General features: G+C 38.6%; 1 protein-coding gene across 1 annotated transcript in view; it reads left to right on the top strand.

The window, feature by feature from the left end:
- ipo11 (importin 11) overlaps positions 1-6,281 on the top strand; it is an 87,156-nt gene extending 80,875 nt beyond the window's left edge. The window contains exon 30 of the mRNA XM_077522719.1: positions 4,600-6,281. Coding sequence (XP_077378845.1) covers positions 4,600-4,764 — 165 coding nt within the window. The 3' untranslated portion in view covers positions 4,765-6,281. The remainder of the gene's footprint in view (positions 1-4,599) is intronic.
- Positions 6,282-17,925: the final 11,644 nt, after the last annotated feature.

The raw sequence follows: 17,925 nt of genomic DNA, 5'->3' as shown, positions 1-17,925 counted from the left end.
ACGCGTTTTATGTATTCACTAAGTATTAGGGGGAATTTTACTGTATTGAGATGTGTAACTTAAGTGTCGAAGCTTAAGTCAAGGACTAGCCACATCTTAATGCAATTGAATCTACTTTACAGCCTTTTCCTAACAGACGTTGCATGCAAATGACAGCAAGGTGAGACTCAAAAGGAGCTCGGAGTTGGTCATTCACTTAAGCCACATTTGAAACAAAACTGTTCAATTAAGCTGTGTGCTTTGGAACATGCACTAAACAGAAGATTGCTACGTGGGAAGGGTATAATAATTAATCAAATTCTGTTCTCCAAACACTTTTTGCAAAATAGTCCACCCCTTAACTTGTCAGCAGAATCACTTTTGATTCAGGCTTAATAAATAGGAATCTATAAATGTTAGTAACTGTGAGAAGGAGATCCACCAAGACATCCACCCTGGCACAAGCTCTCTTTCCTTTCTTCCCCTCTTGGTGCATGTTTACTCTAGATCAGTGGATGTCATTAATATTTGTCAATTTTGGGCCTTTGAAACACTTTGAGACTCTTTTGTGATTCACTCATTCACTCCCAGCCATTTTCACTGAAGCAACCCCCTTCGCTCCCGGCTGTTTTTACTGAATTTTGACTGTTTTTGCAACGTCCATAGAACATTGTGTTCTATTTCTATAAAAACATGGAACCTACCAAAAGAAAGATTAGAGTCTCTTCTTTCATCAGGAAAAAATTTACATTATATATATATATATATATATATATATATATATATATATATATATATATATATATATATATATATATATATATATATATATATATATATATATATATATAGCTAAGTTTCATCATTATTCACAGAGAGGCTGCATCAAATCCTTCTATATGCGCTAGCATAAAGACATACAAAATGTATAAATACATCTTTGGGACACTTAATACATTTAAAATGGAACATATTTATACGTTTTTGGGAGCAAATGAAATAGCTCTCTCCTTCCAACATTTTTACATGACAGAATAAAAAATAAATCAAAGCAATATTGTGTCATTTATGAAAGATTAAATGTCATCTACGTAGATTATATGTTTAGAAATCTTATCACAATTTCAGCCAAAAATGCTTCCTGACGTTTCAGCCAGTAAACGCACATCATTCTCTCAGTCGTCATGCTTTTTCAAACACAAACCGAGCAGAGTACACACTAGTCAGTTAGTAAATTATGATGGTTATATGCTTTTCTCATTAAGACACTCGAGCAGCCACTCTTCAGGGGTTTGATTGCTCTGTAATGGCAGCAAGCAAATGAGCAGTACAAGTGTCATGATTGGCAAGGGACCAAGAGTTGCCATTTACAATAATGTTGCTCTCCAAGGGCTACAAATGAGTCTTTTCATACCCTTTCCCCCTCTGTTTTTGGACGTCTACAGTGAGGGCAAATGCAACTTTAGCTGATTAGGTGATTAACGCGAGCCACTCGCCGTTCGTATGGGTCTGTACACTGACCTGGTTTCAAAGGGTTGAGTGACGGAGAAACAACACCATAATTACTTTGTCAAGGGGAGAAGGACAAACTCAGTCATAGAACAGGACACAAATATTCATTAAAGTCGGAGTCCCAAAAGTGGTGCAATTTGGATTTTTACGCAAATCTTAAGGATAACGAGTCCTCAAAAGTCACACGATTACAGTACGTTAGCAAATCTCGTACGGCTTCATCTCACTGAACATCAAATGATTAATTCCACCAGTAAGTTACTTTTTGGTCCTTTTGGACAGACGTACACTTATTAATTCCACAGCAATCTATACAAAGCCTCCAGCAATATTGCTCTGCAAACAACTTCCTTTCCTTTCTCCAGTAAGTCAGCAAAGGTTGAGTCGCTAGGCTTTGCAATTAAACCGCTGTGATTCGTGGGGGAGAGTGAACTCGTCGTAAATAGTGAAAAACTGAAAGTCTTTTCGGTACAAATAAATACTTTTGATTACAAATGCATTTTTTTTTCTAATTGTTCATGATTATGATTTAAAATGAAAGTATAACAAATCATCTAACAACATGGCCCTAAAAAATAAATTGTCTTGTATACTTCAATGTACACTACTGATTATTAACCAGGTCTTTGGCATCATCTTTTTCCATCATTCTATATTGTTTAGCTATACATATACATTGCTATTTTCCTCTTTAAAGCATTTGTTTAAACAGGTTTTGTGATGGCCAGAGCAAAAGATGATGGGATTGTTTTGTTTTGTTTGCTTGAAAAGAGAACAACTTCAATGTCTACCAGTGTAAAGGATTTTTTTTTATTTTTTTTTTAACTGTGGAGTTTTGGCTGTATTTGTAAGTCATTCTATCGCACTCAAATAAAATGTCATGTTATTTATAAGATTGGATGCGTATTACAACAGGACTGCCAGCAAATTGTGCAGTTGTTGCTCCGCTAGTCTTTGTAAGTTATATTCTACATTTCTGTGCTTTTGTGTTTTCACTCACAAAAAAAAGGAAAAAGAAATAATCTGAGCTGTTGCATTTATATTTGAAAACTTCTCTTTATGCTTCTCTTGCATGCATCATAAGATAACTGACAGCTGCTGAATATTTGTTTAGTTCAAGTTTTGAGGTGGATGTCAAAAGTGGAAGTTTTAATTCATCTTTGTTGCTTTCTACCTTACGGTTTGTGAGTGTTAAAACACTGTAAGGTGTCTTTTGTATCTACAACCACAGCTACACTATGCTGACATCCCTTGCAGGAATTAATAAGAGGGAAAATAATTTCTATGGCTGCCAGAGAACTGGTTGGAAATCTGGTTTATGCTCATTCCCGTCACAAACTGTGCCTTTGGGCCTTGCAATTGTCACTCTGCTGCTCCCGTCGCCATGCGTAATGGAAACGTTATCATGCATCCCAACCAAGCAGAATGCTTTGATTCAGCTGTCTACAATATTTTTTTTTTTTTTTTTAACTTTCCATTTATAAAGAGATTAGGATGTCATGTTTTTGTCCTGAAAGCAATTATTGCCGCGCTGTCTTGGCCATGCATCTTTGTGTGTCTGCTTCTTGCTGTGTGGCTGCCATGTTAGTGATGCATTTTATTGAAGAGCAGACTTAACATCTTATTTAAGTCAAAACTGTGGAGTTTAATACTGCAGGCACAACAAAAGGATAAGCTAATGGTAAAGTTAGCATAGGCGATGACTAATTTACTTTACCAACAAGTGACCAGCAGCACTTGAGTGTGTCACTCATATGACATTGGCACACTTGTGGCTTGTACCTTTTTTTTTTCATGAAATCTTCATGAGTGTGTGCATTGCAGTGAAAAATAACCTCACTGTGTTCATAGTCTAACAAAATGACACATTATCTGTGGTCAAACTGGCAGAGCAAAAACCCTTAACACATTGGTTAAAAGAAGCTGATGTGCCATTTCACAGCTCATCACTGTGAAATATGGTTGATGTGATGTGTGAACTGCTGATCAAAGCAATACTTGCGTGCAGTAATGTGTTCAAAATTGAACCAGACTGAATATGTAAAGGAGACATGCATTTTATTTTGCAATTTAAAACAGTTGCTAGGTGTCCTCATAACATGTCAGTGACCTGTTTTTGACCAAAAAAAAAAAAAAAAAAATCCTGAAGGATCAAGAATGTTACTAAATTATGTTTTATTTGGATATGACAAAAGTGACAAAGACATGACAAACGGAGTAAAGACACTATACTCTAAGGGGTATATTCACTAAGTGTGCTACATCCGGTAAAAGTGCAAAATATTTATATATAACTGCACTCGCAGTCTGCGCCCAGTTACCCACCTGTTCACTAAGGATATTGCTCTAGTCATATACCGCCCCAAACACGCCCACAAAACTGACAGCTTGGAGCAAATTTGCACCTGATTTACCACACATGGCAATGGATTTGCGCCAAGAACATGGTTGTTATATTAACAGTTGCGAGAAAGATGACATTATCAGGAAGCGAGGTTGGACCGAGAGTAAGCGTTTAGAGCGCCATTAACACATTCATTGCCAGACCAGCAAAAAAAAATGCATCATTTGACGTCTTTTTCTGTCAATGGCAGTGAATGAGTTAAGCTGTACAGAGCAGAGAGGATGACAACGACGTCATTCATTCATAAACTACAAATTATTGGTGCGATCGTTTTAAAAAAATATATTTTCAGATGTTGCCGTGGGCGTACAGTATGCATCTGGCACATAAGAATGATCGTAAAATCCCTCCCCGCCATTGCCGATCAGCCCGGGTTACGTTATGTGTCCTAAACCAACATAGAAAAATCTCTCTCTCTCTCTCTCTCGCTCGCTCTCTCGCTCGCTCTCTCTCTCTCTCTCTCTCTCTCTCTCTCTCTCTCTCTCTCTCTCTCTCTCTCTCTCTCTCTCTCTCTCTCTCTCTCTCTCTCTCTCTCTTTCTCTTCCAAAAATTATCTGTGGCTTAACAAAACACAATGCAGCCTTTCTTATCCAGCAGCTTTTTTAGCAGTATCTCTTCAAATTGAGATTTGCTGTTTAATTACAAAAACTGCAGTTTCTTCACTGATACATTTCTTTTTAAAGTTGTGCGTTGTTGTATTGCAGTTGGCCCTGGAAGACCCCGTGCACAGTGTCTCGCTGCAGCAGTTTGTGTACGAGAAGCTGAAGGCTCAGCAGACCCTTTTGGGAGACCAGAGCTTCAGCGGCCTCATGGAGACTGTGGACACGGAGCTCGTAAGGCAGCTGCAGGAGTTCCTGCAGGGCTTCTGAACCACGTCCGCAGTCCTTCACCACCGTTCGCAACACACCTTTGCCGTTTAATCCTCAACGCCTCCTTTCCTTTAAAGAAAAAAACAAGAAGACTCAAGCCAACGTGTGGATCGCTAATCCAGATCTTCCCAAACGCTGCCCATGTTATGCCTTATCTATATTCAGAGCTAGCTTTGTCCATTCCCCCGCTAACGCCTCACATCCCTCCGTTAAACTAGATTGCTTTATATTCCTTTTCTAAAGAAATAGATGTATGATTTATCTGTATTTACCACAATTTTGTAAAGCATCACCTCACTCACTTCCACTCATCTTGTCAACGTGCAGTTTCTTCCATTCATGTGGTTTTGAAGTGGAATGAATGAGTGGAACCAACTAACCAAAAAATTGTTTGCGTGCGAGGGACTGTTCACAGGAATATTCTACAGACTGGAGCCAAAATGTGGATGAAATGAAACCAGAAGGACCTTTAACAGTGTTTACAAAATCTATTCTTAAAAAAAAACAAAAAAACACACACACACAAAAAAACACACAATAGAAATGTAATTTTTGTATGTATGTAAAATATGACAATAATCCGCATGATTATTCTTTTAGTTTGTTTTTACTTTTGCGGTTTTCTCCCCCTCCTTGTTTTAAAGTGATTATGTTGTCATAGCCGGAGGTCTAGTTGAAGTAACTACTGAGAGTTTTTTTCTTTGTTTTGTTACGTTAGTCTATGAAATTGGTGATTTTTTTTTTCTTTTATTCAAGCCATTGTTTTGAATGTGGAACCACATTATGTATATATGTACTGCTGCTAATTGTGGGCGTGTCGGAGCACTTTAATAACCAAAAACTTCCTTCTCATAACTGCTACATGTTCTTCAACATCGTGAATATCAGCAGGACGCCTTCACTTCAAAGTTTTACTCCTTGTCAAAATTATGCGCACCTACCGTATTTTTATTTGACCACTTAAAACGAGAGTGGCAGAACCAGTATTCAATACAGTTTAATTTCATTCAGGCTATATCAGTGTTTAACATACAGTATGTGCTTAAATGGTTTTTGAGCTCCGAAACTAAAAGTGGTTGTCTGAGAATTGGAGTTCATGAGGGAACCTAAAACTCTTTTTGTTCAGCTTTATAATTAAATTAGATAATGTGAGTCTATATTATTGCATAGTGGTTTTAGTTTTACACAGGAAACAGATGAACATGCAGCCTACTCCCGAGTGGACGTCAGCCTTATGGTCTTATGCTTGAAACATGAGACTCTTGTTTCTTGAAAGTGTGTTTCTTGTTTCCGTTAAACACTAGAGGATCTCTTTGCTTGTATTCTGTTAATATGACAACTCTGCAACAGCGGATGTTTGCTTTTTGATTTTGTTTGTTTTGGGTGGGACGGGAGCAAAAAAAAAAAACAAAAAAAAAAAACAATAAAAGATGTTCTTTATTTCACCCTTGAGCTTTCAATAAAACAGTACTCAGCCCAAGAGTTAAGAGCTCAATGACTAGAAGAAGAAAACACGTGTACAATATTTGTGTTTGTGATTTCATCATCAAAAGAGTCATGTTGCTTTTCTCTCCCTGCTGCTTTGTTGCTGTAAAGGATGTGTGTACAGTGGTATGAAAAAGTATCTGAACCTTTTGGAATTTCTCACATTTCTGCATAAAATCACCATAAAACGTGATCTGATCTTTGTCAAAATCACACAGATGAATCAACAGTGTCTGCTTTAACTAAAACCACCCAAACATTTACAGGTTTTCATAATTTTAATGAGGATAGCATGCAAACAATGACAGAAGGGGGAGGAATAAGTAACTGAACCCTCTGCCTAAGGATACTTAAAGAGCAATTGAAACCAATTTTTACCAAACAATTTAAGTCAGGTGTGTGCCCAATCACTGATGAGTGGCTTAAAGCTTCCCTGCCCACTATAAAACACACACCTGGTTAGAATTGTCTTGATGAGAAGCATTGTCTGATGTGCACCATGACTCGCTCAAAAGAGCTGTCGGAAGACCTGCGATCAAGAATTGTTGGTTTGTATAAAACTGGCAAAGGATACAAAACCATCTCTAAAAGTCTGGATGTTCATCAATCGACAGTCAGAGAAGTTGTGTACAAATGGAGAGAGTTTGGCACTGTTGCTTCTCTCCCAAGGAGTGGCCGCCCACCAAAGATGACGCCAAGAGTTCAGCGCAGACCACTCAAAGAGGTAAAAAATAACCCTAGAGTGTCTGCTAAAGACTTACAGAAATCACTGGCACAGTCCAATATCGCTGTGCATGCATCAACTATATGTAAAACATTGGCCAAGAATGGTGTTCATGGGAGGACTCCACGGAGGAAGCCACTGCTGTCTAAAAAAAAAAACATTGTTGCTCGTTTGATGTTCGCAAAAAGGCACTTGGACACTCCACAGAAGTTTTGGCAAAATATTTTGTGGACTGATGAAGCCAAAGTTGAATTGTTTGGGAGGAACACACATCGTCATGTGTGGAGGAAAAATGGAACAGCTCACCAACATCAACACCTCATCCCCACCGTGAAGCATGGTGGAGGGTGCATCATGGTTTGGGGCTGTTTTGCTTCCTCAGGGCCTGGACAACTTGCAATCATTAATGGAAAAATGAATTCAAAAGTTTATCAGGATGTTTTGCAGGAAAACCTGAGGCCCTCTGTCAGACAGTTGAAGCTAAAAAGAGGATGGATGCTGCAACAAGACAATGATCCAAAACACAGAAGCAAAGCGACTTCAAAATGGTTTCAGAAGAACAAAATACAGGTTCTGGAGTGGCCAAGTCAAAGTCCAGACTTGAACCCCATTGAGATGCTGTGGCATGACCTCAAGACAGCGATTCATGCCAGACATCCCAGAAATCTGACTGAACTACAGCAGTTTTGTAAAGAAGAATGGGCCAAGATTAGTCCTGATCGATGTGCCAGACTGATCTGCAGCTACAGGAAGCGTCTGGTTGAACTTATTGCTGCCAAAGGGGGGCCACAAAATATTAAATGTGATGGTTCAGTTACTTATTCCTCCCCCTTCTGTCATTGTTTGCATGCTATCCTCATTAAAATATGAAAACCTATGAATGTTTGGGTGGTTTTAGTTAAAGCAGACACTGTTGTTTCATCTGTGTGATTTTGACAAAGATCAGATCACGTTTGATGGTGATTTTATGCAGAAATGTGAGAAATTCCAAAAGGTTCAGATACTTTTTCATACCACTGTATATCAGTCAACACATTATCATATACACGCTCAACTGCTGCCTCAAAGGAAACAAATTCAGGAGCTCAATCAAACAATCGGCCTTCTTTTGATTGACTTGTATTCTGTTATTAACACTGCCAGAGGAGCTGTTCATTTAACTGTTTGTCTATCATTGTGGTTGTGGTGAAATGCACTGCTTCAAAAAGACGTTTCTTCAAGCCTCTTTCTCGAGATCCTGCAAAATTGGCTCATCAGTAAACAGGAGATCTGCTGGTGGCTTTTATACAGAATCTTGCAAAGGTGAGATATAGCAGATACTTTGTTGTGTCTGGTGTGATGTATAAAATAAGGGCAAAGTGATGGGTGTTAAACTTTCACTTTTGTCCTTGCAGTGCAGAATACTTTGCAAGTTCAGGTCCGGACCAACTCCGTTGCAGCTAAGCGAATACCCTTGAAGGCGAGAAGTTCCTGTGTCGACTTGAACCCGTTCAGTGGCAGTGGGAAAAGGCAGGAAAATGCTTGCCCAGACCCAAAAAGTTTGGGACTTCTTGATGTTTGCATTCTCCCAACCGCTTAGTCCATGAAGCCAAGTTTGAAACAAAGAAAAAGTATTGTCCCTTTCAGCAAGAGTAACTGTTTGTTTCTCCTCGCTCAGGCGATAAGACGGTGGCCAGTCGCTATGGGCCAGGCTCCGCCAATTTGTCTTAGGAGAGCCCATGTACTGCCGGACGCTGGCCTCTTAAGTGATTTATGGAGTGTGAAGAGACTTGTAAGGAATTCTGCTCACACCTTCCCAACCAGCACTTCTAATTCCACAGAGGCGCTCATTTTTCTTTCGCCGTACTCGGACCGCAACCACTGTAGTCCTTGAGAGAGCCACAGGTACGTGGGACGTTGAACAATGCACTGCACCATGGAGGGGAATACAGCACTGCTCTTTTGCAGTGTTTTGCAATAGTGTAGGGCCACTGCCTCCTTTGTTTTTATGAGTTTTTTTCTACCCTCAACGGTCAACATGACTTGAAAAACGTGAACTGGGAGAATTTTTCAAATGGAGGTAATGATCTCGACAAGGAACCACGTGAGTCAAACATTGGAATGTCCGTTAACACATTCACTGCCAGCCCAGCAAAAATGCATTATTTGACGTCTTTTTCCGTCAATGGCAGTCAATGACTTAAGATGAGATGTAACCAAAATTGATGGATTTTTAAGCAACATTTGCCTTAAAAAAAAAAAAACAAAAAGGAAAAAAGGAGGCTGCAATATAATCACAAAAAATATTGGCACATTGTGTTTAACACATTCAGCCAGCCCAGCAAAAAATGCATTATTTGACGTCTTTTTCCGTCAATGGCAGTCAATGAGTTAAGTGTTAGCACAACTTGCTGTTCTCTAACAAGCTGAACTGCAAATTTTGTGAGTTGACCAATACATCTCCAGTTTAAGTTGTTGTTCATATTTTAGCATCAGGACAACAAGACGATAGCTGACACTTAAACAGCAGAACCATTGGAAGGCTTCATACGGGACTTTCTCAGAAGGGAAGCTGGCCTTTGGACTTCAGTGTGTCAAGGGCAGGTTCCAACAGAGAGACTGGACGCGTCACAGAAAGGCATAGAAATTGTCCATAAAAAATGTTTAAAGAGTACTGAAGCAGTGAACAGGTGAACATTTGCTTTTAAAAGCTTAGACAATATCAAATATCAAATTTATGCTCATGCTAAAATCTTACACTAAAGTATTTATTTATTTTGGGAGGGAGTGTATTTGTTGATTTGGAACATCATCCAGCATACTACAATTCAAGTCGATGTGAATGAACAAGGTCAAGAGGCAGTTAGATGTACACCAAACCAGCCTGGTTTTTTATTTTTTATTTTTTCCTCTGCTATCGAGCTGCCACAGTTGACAACGCGCATGAAGTCAATGCATGTCCTTGTGATGTTCCAACAGAAAACATTTTAACCAGTCTTTTCCTTCCACTATTTGAAATCATTAACACTAGTCTAACAGTCGTCTGTGCTTGATACAATCGGATGCTGGATGTCGAACCAGGCAGCGATGTGTAATATTTGCGCGTGAGTGCTATTGACTGGGAAAAATCTTTTAAATGTGACCTTTGCCTCTCGCTGTGAGTGAAGTTTGTTCTTTTTGCAGCCGGAACCATGTCAATGGCAGTGGCTGTATATGGGTGAGTACCACTTTGTCTCTTTTTGCTTTGATTTTGATTGCAAGTGGTGCCTGTAATTAAAACAACTCCATACGTCATTCCGCCGAAATCTAGTCTGGACAAGATGAATGACTTTTCTCCTCCAAGTAGTGAAAATCCATTACAGTTACACACCCTAACCTCATTGATATGAACAGCATAAAACAGCGGAGGTACAACTTGATGCACGACTGAATGGCAAATATTTCATGAGCCTCCTACTACTGCTGTGAAGACAAGAAAAATAAAACGTCAAAGTCTTGAAGAGGGGGAAAGAAACAAAAGATTGCGATGTCACGGCTGCTTTTCTTCAACTTATTTTCTTGTAGCTGCTGGCAAAAACAACCAAACTGGTCCAAAATAAATGAAATCTTGTGCTATGCTAATTGTTATTTTGTAGCTTTTTCTCACTGTGGCCATCCCTCTCGTAGAGTGATTCCAAACCTTAAACGAGCCTTGGCACCTATTTTACATTACAACGATGATTTTTGTCTCAATTTACTCCCATACGCACTTCCTCAATGTGAAATACGGACTTAATTGGTTGAACATAAAGCTATTATTTGATTCTGTTCTCTTATTCATTCAACAGATGGAGGCCCAGATGAATTGAAACTTCTGCCATCTGTTAAAATAGTACTTAATAGTTTGCCTGTCACTATACATCATTGGCATAGATAGATGAACATGAATCTATGAATACATTTATTTCTACATTATTTACACAGTTGTTGGGAATCACTGCTCTAAAATAGGTACCACAGTCCAGATAGTTGCAGAACCCTGAAATAGACATGGAAAAAGTAATTGCCCCCACCCTTGTTAGCTAATCACATTTTTTTTGGGAAGCTGAGTTCATTTTCACTGACTGATCATCTCCAGACCTGTTCAGTTAAGAAATCGCTGAAATCGAACCACTCTTGACAAAATGTAGCCGGCCGAAAGATCTCAAAGAGAGCCATTGTCCACGAAGGAGTGGTGAAGCTTCTCAGGACTGGCCGACCTACAGAAATGACCCCAAGAGCACAGTGAGCGAATTCTCCAGGAAAGTCACAAGGGAACCCAGAACAACAAAATGTGAACAACTTCAGGCCTCCGTCATCTCAGTTAAAGGTTAGTGTACATCATTCAGCAAAAAGGTAAAGATTGGGAAAAAACAACATCCATGGTAGACTTACTCAAATCTAATACAAAAAAAAAAAAATGTGAAAGATGGTATCTGGTAATGGATTTTGCTATATGATTGAGTGAAATGTCTTGTTTTCCAGCTCTGCAGTTGTGCAGTGATGTTTGTACAATTAATGCTAAAAAGAAACGTGCAGTGTAAGAAAATGTTTATATGTATTGTATAATAGGCCTATGTATGATAGTCATATTATTTCTTGAAACCTGAAACACATGATGGATACCTGTATATTAGATTTTAAAGTGGAATCCTATCACTAGTTGTAAATGAATTTCCTGTGTGTTATTACAGATGATTATGTGGATGTGATTCGCACAACAAAAGGTTGTGTGAGTCCGCGTTCATATTCCAACAAGTCTACTTCAGGTATGGTCACTTACTTGTTAACTCATTCACTCCCAGCCATTTTCACAGAAACAATCCCGTTCGCTACCGGCTGTTTTACTGGATTTTGACTGATTTTGCAAGGCCCACAGAATATTGTGTTCAATTGCTATAAAAGCATGTAACCCATCAAAAGAAAGATTAAAGTCTCTTCTTTCATCAGGAAAAAAAAAGTATGTTTTTATCTGTTTCCGTTTTGCAGCAATAAGCACTAGAATATAGATAATTATTAATCATTATTCACAAATCTATTTAGAATTGTGAGTAATTGAGCTTTGGTTTCAACATGGCCCTGGTTCAACTCCTTTGCTCTGCTGCCACCTGCTGGCCGTTTGTGTAATAACTACCATTTCTGCAACCGTTCTTTGCAGTTGAGAGGCTGCATCAAAGCCTTCTGTATGCTCTAGCATAAAAAAAACAAACAAACGTATAAATACGTCTTTGGGACACTTAGAACATAAAAAACGTATTTACACGTTATTGGGAGCAAATGAGTTAATCACTTTAATGGTCATTTAATTTAGTTTTCAAGTCCAATTTCACTTCACATTTTAATCAACCAGTAATATTGTTTAGTATTATACCAAATAAAACCGGAACAGCCATCAGATGACACTTGAAACGATCACAACCATTAACGGAAGGAAAGCAGGCTGCATCTTTTCTTTCACGTTGAGACCCAAACATCCTAAAGTCACAGCAGAAATAGACTCGTAGGAGCAGGAAGTGTTTTTCCAATCATCTTTTCCTCTGCGAATTATGACCTCAATTTCTTGTGCTCGGAAGTGGTCTACTGCTCCTGTTGCTTTTTTGTTAAGGTTAAAGATTCAAGGTTGTGTGTGTGTGTGTGTATGGGAGGGGGAGAAAAAAAAATCCCTGTAGGCTGTGAAACCAGGCCAGTGTGTCTGGCACCAACAAATAAAACTTGTGTTCAAAGTCACCTAAATCACAATCAACTCATTTTGAGTTATCGGGAGATTATTACGAACAAAATGTTACCTGTTTTCTGCAGTTTGTTGTCTCACAAACAGATGTAGCGGGTGTCAGTGTTATCGCCTGGCCCCCTGACATGATAGCATTAACGGGCCGAATTCCGTAAATCTGCCCTAATCCTGCCCAAAATGGGGGGAAAAAAAGAATCATTGATAAGCGGCAAACACACAAAAGACGACAGATAAGACTCGCATCTAAAAGGAAAAAAAAGGCCGCAACCTTCTCTTATCGGCGGCATTCTAAATCTAAAACATCCTCTTATCAGTTGTTCAGCATTTAAAGGCACTCAGGCCGATGCAAATAAAGAAGAATGGGGGCCCAACCGGCAGAGGATAATCAATGTGAAGGACAGAGAAGCACCGAGTCGGCTTTTTCAGGGCGCACTCTGTTTAAACCCAATTAAAGCTATTATAGCAGATAAATACTTGACTCAGATACATACTGCATGTCCTCAAAAAAAGTTGCCCTCGCTCTAATAGATGTCATGCCTCGTTTAGCCCCAAATCAAAGCTCAAAAATCACAAGGTTTTCATTGTTAGATGATTGGTTCTCAAACGGAAGTTCTGGGGACTCCTAAGGGTCTGCGAGCTGTAGCTTGGGGGTCTGCAAACAAAAATGGACGTATCATCACATCAATCAGATATCTATGCATGAATATCGTCAGGGGCAGAGAGAGAACGAGCACGATGAGAATAATGATAAAATAATAACAAAAATAATTTAAAAATAAATCGATAAACATACACATATATTTACAAAATAAATATATAAAAATCAAATAAAAACTTGCATGCAAAACAGTGTTGCACACATGCAACTGGTTCCCCAAACCGCACACAACTTGCTCTTGATAACACAATAACAACAGGGAGAAGAATAAGGTTTGCTTGCCTATCGATTTTTGTCTTGTTTTCTTTTGGGGCGCCAAAAAAAAAAAAAGAAAAAAAAAAAAGAACTGTCACTGGATGATTGTCTCACCCTGCAAATATTTTGTACAGACACAAGGTAGGCGCATGAGATCCTGCGTGATAACTTTTATCAGAAAAAGACAATATTCCCTGCCCATGTTTGCCGCTACCATTGAATTTCCCTTGAGCCTCGTCTTATCTTCTGACCTTCGACAGAAACGAGAGTCACCATTGGCACTGTTGGATAAGCGCTAGAAGGATGGCTCAAAACTTTTTGGAAGATACATATGATAATAGTCTGTGTGTGGGAACAGCTCTTCCACTTCCTGACTTATTTTGCAATCCGGTGGATGAGTGTGCTTCATTAGCCGATAATTGGAACGGATCCATCAAATGAACATTTTAAAAGACTCGTTCGCTAAAGGTGGTCTTGATAATTACACCATCCACCTTCTGAGATGTTTGCTGAGCAGCTGGCGTCGTCACACAAGCGCAAAATCACCTACCGCACATGTTGGGTAGGGTCCGGATTGCGCTGAATGGTTGGCACTCTCCCCTGGAGGCTGATTGATGTCGGACATGTGGGAAATTTTCCCACCAGCTTTTGAGACCAATGTGGTGGACGGCAGCATGTCGTCCTCTTCAAGGGATCACTTGATTAGCCTTGAGAAAAATGGACAGATGTTTTTTTTTTTTGTTTCAGTAGTGCTCTGACAAAAATGAGATATAGCAAACGCTACATCAGATTCAGACACATTATGGAAAATTGGCTTTGGAATTGCTTGTATACACATATGTGGGTGTATGGAGTGACTGCCCATCCATCAAGTGTGAATTTACACATCTAATTAATTTTTTTTCTTCAGAAAATGTCTATTTAATTCAATTACAAGTGTTTTTAATACAAAATTAAAAAAAATAAAAAAAAGAATTATTTACTACTGCATTAGGATAGGGTGTTGATAATAGTATGTCATGTTCCATGTATACAAAAGTGAGAACACCCGTCATATTTCTGTAATTATTTATATCTTTTCATGGGACATGGAATAGTGTAAATTTATTGTTCCCCCAAAATAACTCCAAATACAGCCATTGACTCATTTGCTCCCAAAAACGTATAAATATGTTCTATTTTAAATTTTAAATGTTTTAAGTGTCCCAAAGACGTATTTATATGTTTTTTTTTTGTTGTTGTTGTTGTCTTTTAATGGTAGAGCATATAGAAGGCTTTGATGCAGCCTCTCAACTGCAAAGAACAGTTGAAGAAATGTTCGTTATTACACAAACGGCCAGCAGGTGGCAGCAGAGCAGGACCAGGACCATGTTGGGGAAAAAAAGCTCAATTCCTAACATTTCTAAATAGATTTGTGAATAATGATGAAACTTAGCTATATTCTAATGCTAATTGCTGCAAAACAGATCAGATACAAATATCCTTTTTTTCCCCTGATGAAAGAAGAGACTAATCTTTCTTTAGGTAGGTTCCATGTTTTTATAGCAAAAGGACACAATATTCTGTGTGCTTTGAAAAATCAGTCAAAATCCAGTAAAACAGCTGGAAGCGAAGGGGGTTGCTTCAGTCAAAATGGCTGGGAGTGAATCAGTTAATAGCTAACCCCCTGGCAACAAAAGTGAGTACACCCCTAAGTCAAAATGTCCAAATGTAGTCACTTTTATGAGATACTGTCTTTTAGCTCATGTTGCCCTAATAAGATCATCACATGCTGTATCAGCTAAAGAGGGGATGGCCACGCCCCCACCACCGCCAAAAAAAAAAAATACAAATAAAAAATCGCCCATTCCTAGTCTTCAACCCGACAGCATGCATTTTACCTACTAAAGCACTTATCATCTAATCAGGGAAATTCTGATCATAGCCTTTTAATATGGCAGACATCATAATGATCTTCCATTAATCAGCTCACTAAAGGAAAACATGTCAGAAGCCTCTCAAACTCCCACTCCACCAGATAGTCGTATTTTTAATGTCTGCCTGCAGGTGCAGACACCTTGCTGAAATACCTGATTACTTCCTTCCCTCAATTTAATGTGAGGATTTTCACATCGAGGAAGGGATTTGATGAGCGCCCGTCACACGCCGGCCCCTCGGCTATGCGGCAGGTTTTCAGTTCACGCGCACGTCACGCGGTGGGGACGAACGGCATCACGCTTCCGCGAGACGCTGCTTGCAAATGATACAACTCATTATTATTGTGTTTCATGCATAACAGGGGATTACGCCTACGTACTGTCGGATACTGCAGGTTTCTTCCATGATGTCCCCTCCTGAGATGTTCGCCTCATTTTATGTGAGCAGGTTCATCCTACATGTTCTGTAAAAACACAACAACAAAAAAAGAAAAAACATGAGTCTGGGAATGCGTCACTATATTGAAGGCTCTTATGAAACGTACCGCAGCGATTCATGCACCCCACTGAACTATGATATTTGCAATGATTGAAAATTTTCATCAAATTTATTGCTCCATGGGGGGTTCTTCTTCAGTGAGCAGGCTTGCAGACCCTCCAAATGTTAACTGACCTGCAAGCTGGAGACACAAACACAAGTTTGGACATCTCATACTCGAGGTTGTAAGTTAGTTTACATTTAGTAAGATGCCACTTTGAAAAAGATATTCGTTAGTAGTGCTTTCATCTGCATTAATGAAGCCGGTTCGTTGAGTCAAATGTGATTTTCACCCATGCTAATTATCATTCAACAAAAGAACAGAGTGTGCGTCCCTGTCAGAACAATATTTGAACATATTGCACCTTTTTACAATTCTTCCAACGACGACATTATTGCTTATGATGTTCTCTTCGATGTGCGCACCAAAAAGACTCCATCTTGTGACCGAGCCTCATCGATCTTTTTTGACACGAGCTGACAGTAATACATCATAATCCGTCATGTGATGGAGATGTGGCGGATTTAGACCATTTTGCCTTTGAGGCTACTCGGCTGGGTGATTGTGACTGAATAGTCGGGCTGCTTAGACGACTCTTTGGGGTAGAGAAGTGAGAGCAATTTTCAGAATAATTATAATATTGTGTACTTAATTGCAAGGTGGACTTCAAGAATATCTAAGCAAATGTTTCTCTATCTTTATTGAGCCTTACATTAAAAAAAAATCCTGACATTTCAATTTACTCAGAAATGTACTATCTCAAGTGTGAAATTTGGTCCTGTTTAGTTAAACACAAAGCTATGCAACAGCTAGCTATGCAGGTTAGATTCTGACTTCTGCCATCTAGTGGAAGAACATGTAATTGTTCTGCCTGTCACTATGTGTCGCTTGCATAGATGGATAAACAAAGAAACATATGAAAAATAAGTAAATATAAATAATAGGGCTGGGAATCTTTGACTGTCTCACGATTCGATTCGCTTACGATTTTTGGATCTACGATTCGATTCAGAATTGATTTTCGATTCTCGATTTAAACGATTTCCGATTCGAAATTATTTGATTGACAAATGATTTCTGCTTCAATTTACAGATATGCACAACATTGTCATGATCTACTCGAGTCTGCTTTGCAAGACAAAATGACAGAGACATTAAAGCGTCTTTTTTTATTTTTATTTTTTTTATTTATTAATTTTGTATTGTAAGAGCGTTTTTCCACAAAAACAGCATGTGGGCCACAAGTGGCTTTTCCCCTTCTTCATTTCTAATTTAAATAAAATCTATTTTTGGATATTAATATCAATTCGATTCAATTAATAAATGAGAATCTCGATTCTTTTATGAATGGATTTTTTGACACACCCCTAATAAATAATAGATATTATGTGAAAATGCTTAATGTCCCATAAAGTAACTGGAAATCGCTGATCTAAGCATCTGATGAAAACCTTACTTAGTGTTTTTCTTTTTTTTTCCTCTTTCTTTTATTTCCTTGTGCTTGTGCGTGCGAAAGGTATTCCACTATGGTAACTTTGAGACATTAAATGTGCATGATACACTTTGATTATAAAAATTTAAAATTACATTTCTTATGCTAAATTAGTAACTGGTGTTAGTTTTGCTTTTCTAATGTAATACTCAAATATATGTGCACCATCATCAGACTAGAGAAAAGCACTAATTACTTCAATTGCATTCTTGTGTGCATTCCTTTTTCTCTTACAAAAGTATTGTGTTGTATCATTTTCCCAATCGGCCAATTATCACATAATCGCTTTACGAGTTATTATTGTCATTGATAAAATAGTATTACTCTAATTCACCACCCTTAAGCTACATTCCTTCTCCTCACT

This window comes from Festucalex cinctus, chromosome 5 (assembly GCF_051991245.1).
Source record: "Festucalex cinctus isolate MCC-2025b chromosome 5, RoL_Fcin_1.0, whole genome shotgun sequence".
NCBI lineage: Eukaryota > Metazoa > Chordata > Actinopteri > Syngnathiformes > Syngnathidae > Festucalex > Festucalex cinctus.
Note: the sequence above shows the minus strand (reverse complement) of the source record. Positions and strands in the feature narration are given on the sequence as shown.